Source organism: Pseudophryne corroboree, chromosome 8, assembly GCF_028390025.1.
Source record: "Pseudophryne corroboree isolate aPseCor3 chromosome 8, aPseCor3.hap2, whole genome shotgun sequence".
In the NCBI taxonomy this organism is placed as follows: Eukaryota; Metazoa; Chordata; class Amphibia; order Anura; family Myobatrachidae; genus Pseudophryne; species Pseudophryne corroboree.
In genome coordinates this window covers 34,353,502-34,367,939 of record NC_086451.1, presented here as the reverse complement: position 1 = coordinate 34,367,939, position 14,438 = coordinate 34,353,502, and the positions used below count along the sequence as shown (strand labels likewise).

Sequence of the window (14,438 nt, the reverse complement as noted above, 5' to 3'; positions counted from 1 at the left end):
AGTACTCTTAAACAGAGCAACGGGAAATCCTGGCCTGCGAAACAACTTATAAAAATAAAATAGGAATGAACCACTACCTGTGGTTCATAACAGTATCCCCTCCTTAAGGGTGAGTTCCGAGCACCCCATGACACCCACGGGGAACATGAACAGAAGAATAACATAAAATACCTCACTGGCATGCAAAACAGGAATGAGCCACAGCCGTGGCTCATAACAGTAGCATTGCATTACACTGTATTACAGTATGGTGTATTCTATATTGTAGCATTGCATTACACTGTATTACAGTATGGTGTATTCTATATTGTAGCATTGCATTACACTGTATTACAGTATGGTGTATTCTATATTGTAGCATTGCATTACACTGTATTATAGTATGGTGTATTCTATATTGTAGCATTGCATTACACTGTATTGTAGTATGATGTATTCTATATTGTAGCATTGCATTACACTGTATTATAGTTTATAGTATGGTGTATTCTATATTATAGCATTGCATTACACTGTATTGTAGTATGATGTATTCTATATTGTAGCATTGCATTACACTGTATTGTAGTTTGTAGTATGGTGTATTCTATATTGTAGCATTGCATTACACTGTATTACAGTATGCTGTATTCTATATTGTAGCATTGCATTACACTGTATTACAGTATGCTGTATTCTATATTGTAGCATTGCATTACACTGTATTATAGTTTATAGTATGGTGTATTCTATATTGTAGCATTGTATTACACTCTATTACAGTACACTTGTTTTTGTTCTCTTACAGTACGGCTTGGTGTTTGATGCTGGATCATCCCATACTTCACTTTATGTCTACCAGTGGCCGGCACACAAGGAGAATGACACAGGGGTTGTCAGTCAGATCCATATGTGTGAGGTTCAAGGTGCGTCTGTTACTCTCCTGTTTGCCTTTCTGATGTAAATAGCACAAGAGGGATCAAATGTGGGGTAAAAAAGTCTCTGATAACAACCAGGCATCTGTCATGTAACATGTGTACATCCAGGTATTAGTTTCACTAGAACTTTGTGGGAGATGTAGCAAACATTCTAACTAGGGCCCTCATTCCGAGTTGTTCGCTCGCTAGCTGCTTTTAGCAGCTTTGCACACGCTAAGCCGCCGCCCTCTGGGAGTGAATCTCAGCTTTGCAGAATTGCGAACGAAAGATTCTCAAAATTTCGAATAGAAATTTCTTTGCAGTTTCTGAGTAGCTCGGGACTTACTCTGCCACTGCGATCAGTTCAGTCAGTTTCGTTCCTGGTTTGACGTCACAAACACACCCAGCGTTCGCCCAGACACTCCCCCGTTTCTCCAGCCACTCCCGCGTTTTTCCGCACACACCCATAAAACGGCCAGTTTCCGCCCAGAAACACCCACTTCCTGTCAATCACACTCCGATCACCAGAACGATGAAAAATCCTCGTTATGCCTTGAGTAAAATACCTAACTTTTGTGTAAAATAACTAAGCGCATGCGCTCTGCGAACCTTGCGCATGCGCAGTAAGTGACTAATCGCAATATAGAGAAACTCGGCAACGAGCGAATAACTCGGAATGAGGGCCTAGGACAGGTGAAGAAGTTGCTAATAGCAACCAACCAACTTCTCCTCAGTGGAGGAACTGCCGGAGGCAACGGGAGTTATAGATCTATCTATATAATCTGTCTGTGGGGTCCGGGGAGTCGCTGTCACTAGCGGGTGGTGCAATAAGGGTTTTAATTGTTTATATTGCAACATGATGTATGTGACGCCATGTCACACCGCATTGCACCGCTGGAAAACAAAGGAGCCACAAACGGGGTCTGACTGAAGTTGTAGAGATACTGGGGGGACTGGATAGATAGAAGCGGGCTGGCTGGAGCTGAAGATGCAAAAGGAGGCTGGCTAGAGAGAACGCCAAGGGGGCAGACTGGAGAAACACTGGGGGGCTGGAGAGACAGAAGCGGACTGGCTGGGGAGACACTAGGGGGCTGGAGAGACAGTAGGTGGCTGAAGAGAGAAAGAATGCGGCTGGCTGGGGAGACACTAGGGGGCTGGAGAGACAGTAGGTGGCTGAAGAGAGAAAGAATGCGGCTGGATGGGGAGACACTAGGGGGCTGGAGAGACAGTAGGGGGCTAAAGAGAGAAAGAATGCGGCTGGATGGGGAGACACTGGGGGGGCTGGAAAGACAGAAGCGGGCTGGCTGGAGCTGAAGATGCAGAAGGAGGCTGGCTAGAGAGAATGCCAAGGGGGCTGACTGAAGAGACACAGTGGGCTGGAGAGACACTGAGAGGCTGGAGAGAAAGAAGGGAGCTGGCTGGGGTTGGAGAGCCATCAGAGGCTGGAGAGACAATACGGGACTGGAGAAAGAGAGAACGTGGCTGGCTGGGGAGACACTGGGGGCTGGAGAGACAGAAGGTGGCTGGCTGGAGCTGGAGATACAGAAGGAGACTGGTCAGAGAGAGCACTAAGGGGGCTGACTGGAGAGACACTGTGCACTGGAGAGACAGTAGGGGGCTGGAGAGAGAAAGAACATGGCTGGCTGAGGAGATAATATGGCTGGCTGAGGAGATAATATGGCTGGCTGAGGAGATAATGGGTGCTGGAGAGACAGAAGGGAGCTAGTCAGTGACTGCCAGTGCAACGCTGCAGATCGGTAATAAGATCCGATCTGTGGCAGGTAGTGAGGGGCCCTGTCACAGTGGGGGCACATGGGCACTTATCCCCAAATGCCCCCCCCCCCCCCCAATACGGCTCTTGGCCTAGCCGGGGTTTGAGAGACAGAAGGAGGCTGGAGAGACAGTAGGAGGCTGGAGAGAGAAAGAACGTGGCTGGCTGGGGAGACACTGGGGGCTGGAGAGACATAAGGGGCTGGCTGGGGCTGGAGAGACACGTGTGGGCTGGGGCTGGAGAGACACGTGTGGGCTGGGGCTGGAGAGACGTGTGGGCTGGGGCTGGAGAGACACGTGCCCATGTGACACAGCACTGTATAAATAATTGGGGGGTTTTGGGCTATATGAAAATGTGGGTTATAGGGATTTGAAATGAAAGAGATATCCCACGTCTGTATTAATAATATGGCGCAGATCTATCAATTGAGGATTTTTCCTGAAGGGTTTGTTTGACCATTACGATGCACCTCTGCATGGACATCCTTGCATACATGGGAATATTGGCTTTATAGCATTTCCTTGAGTCCTTATACAAAGAAGACTATTGGATACAGTAATGTGAATGTGACTGAGCCAGAGCACTTCATCTAAAACCTATTTACTGTACTACATTAATAATGTCCTATTCACTTCCAGAAATACAATTTAGTGATCTGCGTTCATCTCTGCACATGCTGGGGGCCGCCCAACACAGGGCAAGGCCGCCTTCCCATGTGTCCGCAATCTAATTGTGAACTCATCTGCTCTAAGGTTGACCCATGGCAGCGGCCCATTTTTTTTCATCGGAGCGATACGGTTCCAGCCCACCCCCCGACGCCACATCGCCGCCCTGAAAAGGCCCGCCGCCGTCAGTCATATTGTGGTCACATCCATTGGGATGCCACCATCGTCAAACTGCGCTGTAGGCCGCAAAAGTGGACGGGTCTGAATGACCCTCCTAATGCGCTGTATTGAATACTTATAAATATACAGTATGTTAATACTTGTGTCTATCTTACACAATGTGATATAAGCACCATTAATAGTATAGTCAATATGCATTATTAGTGCTGTAATCAGAAGAAATTAACCTGCACATAGTAATTAACGTGCAATTATAGCGTCCATCTTATTCAGGTATTCAGGTACTCACATAAGCTATGTAGTACCATGTGGTAAATGTATTAATTAGATTAAAAAATTCCTAGTAATTACCATGCAGTATTTACATCCACCTCCGTCAGGCGCTTGCATACACTATTTTGTACCATATGATTAACTTATTGACGTCTCAATGGCTTGTTTTATAACACGTGTAGCTTGGCCATAATTAGATGTGTCCTCACACTAGCAATATAAACAAGTGCTAGTAATGCTATCCATATTCATAGTAAGTTCATTAAGGTACCACATGCGGTAAATAATATGAATCCAATTAATATGGAACATACTGTATAATAAGTGCATCATAACGATTTTAAGGCTAACAGGTAGTATTAGTGTAATGCAGACACATCTATATACAGATGAGTCCACAGTTATCTTGGCTAGTTTGCTGCGCCTAGTCACAACATGGTTTATTAACATAAACCCTTCATCTATTGTTCTCAGCTGCAATACAATACAGAGAGAACAATACAGCAGGGGATTAAGGTGGTCATTCCGAGTTGTTCGCTCGCTAGCAGTTTTTAGCAGCCGTGTAAATGCTATGCCGCCGCCCACTGGGAGTGTATCTTAGCTTAGCAGAAGTGTGAACGAAAGGATCACAGAGCGGCGGCAGAGTTTTTTTGTGCAGTTTCTGAGTAGCTCAAAACCTACTCAGCGCTTGCGATCACTTCAGACTGTTCAGTTCCTGTTTTGACGTCACGAACACGCCCTGCATTCGCCCAGCCACGCCTGCGATTTTCCTGGCACGCCTGCGTTTTTCCGAACACTCCCTGAAAACGGTCAGTTGACACCCAGAAACGCCCTCTTCCTGTCAATCACTCTGCGGCCAGCAGTGCGACTGAAAAGCTTCGCTAGACCTTGTGTGATCGCTGCGCAGCGACCGAAAGCAGCTAGCGATCAACTCGGAATGAACCCCTAAGTCATTACAGCAGGGGATTAAGTCCAACTGCCCAGTCTCAGTTGATCCTATTAAAGGTCAAGATAAATATGGACCCATCTGTATATAAATGCGAAAGCCCTCACTCCCTCACTCACTCATCACTGACTCACTCACTCGTCACTCATTCATCAGTCACTCACTTACACACACACACACACACACACACACACACACACACACACACACACACACACACACACTCATCACTCAGTCAGTCAGTCAGTCACTGACTCACTCATCACTCACTCACTCATCACTCATTCATTCACTCACTCACTCATCACTCACTCATCACTCACTCACTCATTACTAATTGTCTTACATCCCGATATGTTAGGAAGATGGTATGTAACATAGGTATTCTTCAGGTGGGAAATAGGAAAACTACATAATTAGAATTTGAATAAACCTCCCCTAAGGGGATGAGAAGGGGGTTGACATAATGACATCATTACCGATGCTTGGCTTGCGTTGTGTGAACGTTAACGCCCAAACGGACAATCGGATCATAATTTGGATTGAGTGTGTAGAATTTAACCACTTAACTGACGATTTATTTCGCCGAAAACCGCTCCGAAATTGTCGGGTTTTTTTAATGAGTGCATTAACTGAAGAATTTGACTTTAACCCTATCCCAAATTATTTTAGTTTAAAAAAAAAAGGAAAAACTATTTTTTTATTGTTTTATTTTTTACTCTCTCAAAACATCGAAACATCGCGACCATCGGAACATCGGGAACATCGCGACTATAGCGGCTTTAATTTTGTAAGCGGGGACAGCAGAGCCGGCCATATGCATAGGCAAACTAGGCAATTGACTAGGGCATTTGATATGCCTAGGGGCATCAGCAGCTTCTCCTGATTAAAATGATATGCGGCATGCCTATATTCTGTGTGTAGCATTTCATATGCAGATACAGCCACAGTCTCACACAGCATATAGGCATGCTGCATATCATTTTAATCAACAGAAGCTGCTTGTGCATCCTAGCCACATAGCAATGCAAATAAGATGCATTTTCATAAAAAAAATGTGCCCAACGTTAGCATTGAGGCAAGATTTATGAGGACACATCTGTATCCAAGCAGAGGCAGAGGTCACAGTGTTAGTGGCAGTGAGTGAGTGGGTTGGTTGTGCAGTAGTGTTCGGAATATGTGTAAGGAGCATTATGTGTGTCATGTAAAAATGCATTAATAATGTGCAACATATGTGTAAGGGGCACTATGTGTGTCATTATATGTATAAGGGCATTAATAAAGTGCGACATATGTGTAACAGGGTACTACTCTATGTGTGTCATGTGTATAGGGGCACTAATAATGTGCAGCAAATGTGTGGGGGGCACTATGTGTGTCATTATGTGTATAAGGGCATTAATAATGTGCAGCATATGTGTAAGGGACATTATGTGTAAAAGGGCATTAATAAAGGTTGTCATAATGTGTAAGGCGCATTATGTTTATAAGGACATTAATAATGTGTCTCATATGTGTAAGGGGCATTACTGTGTGGCATTATGTGTATAAGGTGCTCTACTATGTGGCATTGCGTATAGAAAGGGCACTACTGTGTCATCTAATGTGAATAAAGAGCAATAAGGTGTGGTGTAATGTGAATAAAGAGCAATTCAGTGTGATGTAATGTGAATAAGGGGCTCTACTGTGAGGAGTAACGTTTATAAGGTAAAGTGATACTACTGTGGGATGTAATATTAATTATGGACACTATCGCATGATCAAATGTGAATAAAGTTGCAGTACTGTGTGGCGTAATTGGAATTGGGGTTACTATTGTGTGGCCATGCCCCTTGCCAGCAAAAACACACCCCTTTTTGGGCTGTGCGCCAAATGTGCGAACTGTTCCTATTTAAAATATAGGGGGTACCAACACCAAAACAAGGACTGCTATGGCTGAGGGATGGTGGTGCTGGGAAAGAGGTGAAAGGTCAGAGGCGAACCAGCGGTGGTGCTACGGGACACCAGCCAAAATCTTGCCTAGGGCATCATATTGGTTAGGGCCGGCTCTGGGGGGCAGCCTGCAGGTATACAGGGGGGGGGGGGGGGGTCTGGGGGTGGCTTGGGAGGGTTCATTTACTTTCCACAGCGGCTGCCATTGTCTGCAGCCGCTGGAGGGGAGGGATCCAGCCGTGCTGACCAATCAGCAGTGATCGGCAGCACGGCAGACACAGGGGGAGAGTGCGGGGAGGCAGAGGGACCTTCCGGTCCCTCTGACAGCAGCAGCAGAGGGAAGTTTCTCTTTCCTGCCGCTGCTAACACTCTCTATCTGACTGGTCACATCCTGTGCCACCAGGTCAGATAGAGCAATTGCAGGCATGGTCGCATCTGATGCCACCGTGCCAGGCAAGTGGTTAATAAACTACAAAAATGTCCTGTCACTTTTTACCATATCTGCTACGGGTGCTCCTCGGGTAACGCCAAGAACCATGGATTAATATTTACTTACATTAAGACGTCTCAAATTGACATCTCTATACTATAGATTTACCAAATTTTCAACACTTATTTATATGTACAACCGTGAAAATCAGAAACTCCTGTGCGGAGAACGTGTAGAACAGCTAGTATTAAGCATCATTTTGTATACAGAGTACATATACCTTATATCCTAGTTTCCAGTCATCCTGCATGCTGCTATGGGGTCTGGGACTCCAGGTCGACAACAAAAAGGTCGACACACCTTAGGTCGACACCAATTGGTCGACACACCTTAGGTCGACATGGACAAAAGGTCGACAGGAACAAGGTCGACATGGATTTTTTTATGTTTTTTTGGTGTCGTTTTCTTTGTAGAGTGACCGGCACAGATTGGTGTCGTTTTCACTCGGCGCAGATTACCGTTCCAATCGTAGTCCACGTGGATCGTTAAGTATGAAAAGGTTCCAAAAAAGGAAAAAAATTGTGAAAAACTCATGTCGACCCTTTTCCATGTCGACCTTGTTCCTGTCGACATTTTGTCCATGTCGACCTAAGGTGTGTCGACCAATTGGCGTCGACTTAAGGTGAGTCGACCTTTTTGTTGTCGACCTGGAGTCCGGATACCCTGCTATGTGTGTGCAGCATTTGTTCACTATTTAAGGTGGCCGTGACCGGAAGTGCGCGCTAGACTAGAAGTTGCAGCAAAGGTGCTTATTATAGCTACTATAATAGTGTAAATGCGGCTGTATGCATAGCAGGAAAGCCCGGTTTTGGATTTAGCAGTGATGTGATACACGAAACAGGGCCAAGGGAGAATCAGTCAAACAGGGCAGGTACAGCGGATTACTTTACCAGTAGCTTCCGCCTCCACTTCTGTTGGCTTGCAACAGAAGGAATAAGACAACTTGACGAGCTCATAAAACATACCTGGGGAGGGGCGTGGCCTGGCAAGCTGTGAAGGGGACGTGCGGTGTCTGTGCTCTCCCGCTTCAACACCTAAATTGTGCTCCCAGCCTAAGCTTTTGGGCATCTCCCTGACGCTGCACATCTCCTGTGGTGTGCCTGTCTGCCCCTGCATCGGGTAACCTGGTGTCGCGGAGCCGGGGGACACGGACAGTTGTCCCTGCAGGTTGCGGCCTAGTCACTCGCTGGGAGCCGGGACCCGACGTGATCACTGTGGTCGAGCAGCGGGATCCGAGGCGCGGACGCCGCCACAGTTGCCCGCAGCCGGCTGTGATCGATCACTCAGAGCCTGCCTGCTGTCGGCCGGGATCCGAGGCGAAGTGGGTGAAGCGCTGTGCTGCGGCTGCCCGTGACCCGACTTTCAGAGGCCACCGCTACGGCTGAAGACGGGTCCTGGATTTGACGTCCCGTCGGAGCTGTGCGGGCGGCGCACCTCCTCCTCTCCCTGCGGCTGAATCACTCTGTTGCCCTGGTGACCGGCAGGGGCTCCCGCTGATTCAGATGCTGGGGAACACCTCATCCTGCACTGCACGGAGCTAGGAGTTGTCTGCTGTGGAAATACGCTCCGGATACGATCTTCTCTGCTAGGGACTGGTGGAGAGGTGAGACCCTTTCTGCTATAATTAAATTTCCCCCCTGCTAAATTCAGCCCCTGCTGCTGTAATAACCCCTGAAGGGGCTGTACACCACCAAGGCCCCCACTATTATTATTATTACTACAAGGCGCCTGTTAACACCGCCGCCGCACATACACCTGGAACAGCCAAAGCATTGGCGCAGCTCCCGAACTGTTCCCCTGCTGAAGGACCCTCCGCACTCCAGCTGCACTGGGGATTCTGTGGGTGCCTATCCTGGGACAAGACACATGAAGGCTGCACAATCTTCTGCACTCAGCCTACCTGGAATACAGTGAGTACCAGTTGCTGCCACAGCGGCCATTCTATCTCTCTATTCACACTCCTGCTCCACAGAGGCCTGTGACAGGAATTCAAAGCCACCATCTTGCAGCCTGGCAATCGGCCGGAGTAAAAACTAAGCTGCACTACATCACGCTTTCCTCGCCCCAGCAGGATTGCAGAACCTGCTCGCACTATTGCCCGTAACTGAGATAGCCATAAAAATGCTTTAATACTTACCATGTGTACCTGGGCCACAGGATGAGAGGTTGGGCTGCGACTTACCCCAGCTGCAGGGATAGCACCTGAAAGAGTTATGGCTCCATTGTTGTGACACCCGGATACACGTATCCTCGAATCACTCTCAAGATGATTTAATACATTATAATAAAATACTACGCGTGCCATAATGAAGTAGCTGGACCTTATATGTAATATTCCTTGGCACCTTCCTTCCAACTTCGCTATTGGTGTACCTGAAGCTGACATATTTGTCCCCCTATGGTGGCCGCTGCTGCTGGCGACCTGCTCTACACTAACTGAAGCCTGAAATAAATCACAATTTGGACCTCGGTTAATCTCTACGAACCTGCTGCGGCTCCCTCCTCCGCCCCTCGAGCTACCTAAAGCCTGAAACACTTGCTTTCCCATACCCATAGGAGCCCGGGATGGAGCTGTAGGTCAGCAGCTCGACCTGCCTGCGCAGCTCGCCTACTATACAATCTACGGACTGTGTCCTTTCTTCAATAATTTTTTCTTCCCTTTTTTGTTCTTTTTTCTCCCCCACTCCTATCCCCCTTTTTTATACATTCCATTATGTCCAAAAACAAGAAAGTAACGCAAGCCCCGTCTAACTTTTTTGGCTCAAAATCTAAGGGCCCGCAGAACCCCAACATGACCGCAGGCTCTCCTCCTTCTCCGTGCTCCTCAGAAGCGGGTATTGATCCCCAGATTCAGGTGATAATGTCGAGCCTACTGGAGGGAGTGCAGTCCGCATTCAAACAGGAACTTTCTAACGCTATCGCAGAATTTAAATCGGACCTGACAGCTCTCGGCAACCGAACGGATGCATTGGAAACAAAGACTGATGATCTCTGCTGCTCCCAACACCGCCTCGACAGAGAGCTCATTAGGTTGCACGAGGAAATGGAGACTCTCAAAGAACGACAGGAGGACCAGGAAAATCGCTCGCGTAGAAATAACTTACGATTACGCAATGTTCCAGAATCGGTCCTCGGCCCATCGTTGCCGTCATTCCTGAGAGAATTCTTCATACACCCGTACCAGATCTCACAGACGAAGAGTGTCTATGTGATAGGGCTCATAGAGCACTCCGTGCAAAACCGTCCCCCGCTCAACCACCCAGGGACGTCATTGTCCGTTTCCACTATTTCCGCTCAAAAGAGAAAATCCTGTCTTCTGTCCGGGACTCCCCAGAGATCCTGTTTAAGGGTATGCAGTTACAGATATTTCAGGATCTGGCTCCCTCCACCATCCAAAAACGACGGGACCTCCAATCGGTCACCCGGGTCCTGCGACAGCACCAGATTAGATACAGATGGGGATTCCCCTTTCAACTTCACGTCTCAGTCAACAACTCTGTTCACTCTGTCAAGACTTTGACCCAAGGACAGGACTTGCTGGCAAAGTTGGACCTTCTCCCAGTATCATCCGCAGCCAACCTGGCGACCTCACCGTCTAAATCGCCACACACTCAACCTCCCCTTCCTGACTGGACAAGAGTGACCCGCCAGCGCACTATGGACGGAGATCCTCCTTGTCGGAGCAGCATCTCTATGCCTCGTGATGAGCAATGGTTGCGGAGGATTTGACCTCCGTCCAAAACCCAATGTTGTAACTATTTTCTGTTACTGCTGTTATAGTTAAGTTAAATTAATTTGTACTCCCGTGGTATCCCCCCCCCCCTTTTTTTTTTCTTTTTTTTTATTATTCCCCCCCTTTTTGATTTTTTGCTTGTGTTTTTATTGCTTGGACGCAGTCCTATTTGTTCTTTATTATATTATGTTCTTTATAAATGTAAAGTGGCCACGGCCATTCTCAACCCTTGTGGCCCGGGTAGTCTACCCTTTCTCACATGGTACCTCAGTTACCCCCCTACAATCCCTTCCTGATGTATACATTGCTACTTATACTGTTTTCTTTGCCTGCGGTCCCCGAATGGGACCCACAACCTCAGGGATTTTTGCCCGTTTGGGCTTTCTCTTCTCTACGTTCTTCCTCTCCTCCTTTTTCTTGTGGCTTCTGTTTGACCTTTCTGCTCCTTCTCTTTCCCTGCCCCGAGGGGTGGCCTCCCCCTGACTGAAATAGTCCTTTATTGGATCATGTTCTGCGATATGTCATACTCCCTCCTGTGAAGAGCCATGCCTCTTAAAATCTTCTCGGTCAATGTAAATGGCCTGAACTCCCCTAGGAAGCGAACTGTGTTCCTGAGTGCTTGCAGACGAGAGAAAGTCGACATAGCATTCCTTCAGGAAACACATCTCACGGGTCCCCATACTCAACTTAAGGGTAAATGGTTCTCCCCGTCCTACTTTGCCTCGGCAGACTGTAAAAAACGTGGTGTAGCCATTTTAATTCACCGTAATATTCCGTTTATCCACTCCAGGACTGTGACGGACCCAGACGGACGGTTTCTTATGGTGATGGGTACCCTCCGCTCTGTGGCTCTCACTTTGGTTTCCACTTACGCTCCCAACCAAGACCAATCCCTGTTCTTTGACTCTCTCTCTAAGCACCTGTCACGAGAAGCACAGGGAAGCATTATCATGGGTGGTGATTTTAATACCATCATTGACCCGTTGTTAGATAGATCCGGCCCTCCACCTCACGCTTCCACGATGTCCCTGCCTCGAGCCTCCCGCACTCTCACTGCCACCATGAAACACCACGGCCTCTGCGACACCTGGCGATCCCAACACCCCCACACCAAAGATTTTACCCATTTCTCGGCCCCACACCAACACTATTCCAGGATCGATATGATCCACATCTCCTCGGCCCTGGTACCACTGATCTTTGATGCGGGTATCACGCCACTGACTTGGACGGCCCATGCTGGGGTCTACCTTCTCATAGATATATACCGTTCACCTCGTAGGAAATATAAATGGCGTCTAGACGATTCGCTCTTGCAACACCCTTCTGCACTGGAGGAAATTCGACTAGCAATCACACACTACTTCACCGAAAATATGTCTCCTGACATCTCGCTTAGTGTCCTGTGGGAAGCTCACAAGGCCACGATTCGCGGCGCATTGCTGGCGAAATCGTCAGCAATTAGGAAAAAAGCGACGCAGGAGATCACCTCAAATAGCCAACTTATTAACTAGGCATAAAGCATCCCCCGACGCTTCCCTCCTCTCTCAGATTGACTCCCTCCGGGGACAACTTAATACCCTTCTCTCTAACCGCGCAGCACTAATTCTCCGGAAGCTGCAGCAACGCTTCTATGATAAAATGGATAAAATAGACTACCTACTGGCCAACAAACTACGTCGTAAACAAGCGCTGGGCGCAATAGATAAGTTGTACTCGCCACAAAGGGGAACCTATACTTATGACCCTGAAGTGATGACCGAAGATTTCCGCCTGTTTTATAGCTCCCTTTATAACTTGTCTGACCCGCCCCCTCTGCCACCTGACGGGGCTGGAGGAGTACGCTCATACTTGTCTGATACCCCCCTTCCAGCCCTATCTGACACTCAGTTAGACACCCTTAATAGTCGGATCTCGGAGGAGGAGACAATAGCCGCTATACGCTCCATGCGTTCGTCGGCCGCTCCAGGGCCGGACGGTTTCACAGCCCAGTATTATAAAATGTTTGCGAAAGAGCTAGCCCCACACCTATCCTCTTTATTCAACGATATTCTCGAGGGGGCCTCCTTTCTACCGGAGACGACCCAGGCTGACATAGTAGTAATCCCAAAACCTGATAAAGACCTGACCAGTTGCTCAAATTATAGACCAATCTCACTATTGAATGTCGATCTGAAGATATATGCGAAAATATTGGCCAACCGCCTGGCTCCTCTGATGCCCGGCCTGGTCCATCCGGACCAGGTCGGCTTCATTCCGGGACGCCAGGCGTCCGACAACACTAGAAGGGCTATAGACCTAATTTACTCTATTCAAAAACGGAAATCCCCCGCTCTCGTTTTGGCTCTTGACGCGGAGAAGGCTTTTGACCGCATTTCGTGGTCTTTTGCCTTCGCAGTTCTTGGCAGAATGGGATTCTCGGGAAAATTTCTAGAGGGGATTAAAGCACTCTACCGCTCCCCATCGGCCCAGGTTTTGGTTAACGGTGTTTCATCCGCCAGTTTTGGGATTGCCAATGGCACCAGGCAGGGATGCCCCCTCTCCCCTTTAATTTTCGCACTAGTCATGGAGCCCCTTGCAGCAAAGATTCGTAATAACACCACTATCCATGGAGTATCCACAGGCCTATCCGAACACAAGATAGCGTTATATGCCGATGATGTCCTGATTTCCCTCACAAATCCAGCCCAGTCCCTCCCCTTTCTATTAACTGAGATCCGTTCATATTCACAGTTTTCCGGTTATAAAATTAATGTGAACAAAACAGAGGTCCTTAACTTTCATATCCCGGCAGCTCTCAAACAAGACCTTCAAGCTATCCTTCCCTGTAACTGGTATACAAAGAAAATCAAGTACCTCGTGTGTACTTGACCCATCATCACCACCAACTTTTCCAAGCAAATTACCCCCGCTTATTGCAGAAAGTCAAAGATGACTTGCTGGAATGGTCCAGCTACTTTATCTCATGGATAGGCAGAATAAATTCTGTCAAGATGAGTGTGCTCCCCCGACTTCTGTATTTGTTTCAGACTCTCCCGATTTATGTTCCTACCTATGTTTTCAAGACCCTGCAGTGCCAATCCTCCTTTTATATCTGGAATCGTAAGCGCCCCCGCGTCAGGCTTAAATTGCTTCAGCGCCCCTCCAGAGGTGGGGGGCTGGGTATCCCGGACTTTAGGAAATACTTTTACGCTGCGCAACTCTCTCAATGTGCACAATGGTGCAACGAGGGTGGGATGCGGAAGGTTTGGGTGGGGATTGAGACTGAGGAGACGGGTCTAGGTACACTATCCTCCCTACTATGGCTCCGCCGGAACCAGCGCCCCCGTACGGTCCTCTCACATCCAGTGGTAAGTCGCTCATTAGCGACATGGGACCTGACAAACAGACGGTTTGCTTTGGCCCCGTACCCGTCCCCGTTAATTCCGTTATTTCACAACCCAGCCTTCCCCCCGGGTACGTGTAGAGCCTCGTATACATCCTGGCGCTCGAGCGGTATGCTATATGTTAATGACATCACCTCCAACGCTACCTTCCCACAATTTGCAGATA

At 47.9% G+C, this 14,438-nt stretch overlaps 1 protein-coding gene across 1 annotated transcript in view; it reads left to right on the top strand.

Moving 5' to 3' along the window:
• LOC134948316 (ectonucleoside triphosphate diphosphohydrolase 8-like) overlaps positions 1–14,438 on the top strand; it is an 89,746-nt gene that overhangs the window by 32,267 nt on the left and 43,041 nt on the right. Inside the window, exon 3 of the mRNA XM_063936236.1 lies at positions 788–905. Within this exon, the coding sequence (XP_063792306.1) occupies positions 788–905 (118 nt within the window). The remainder of the gene's footprint in view (positions 1–787; positions 906–14,438) is intronic.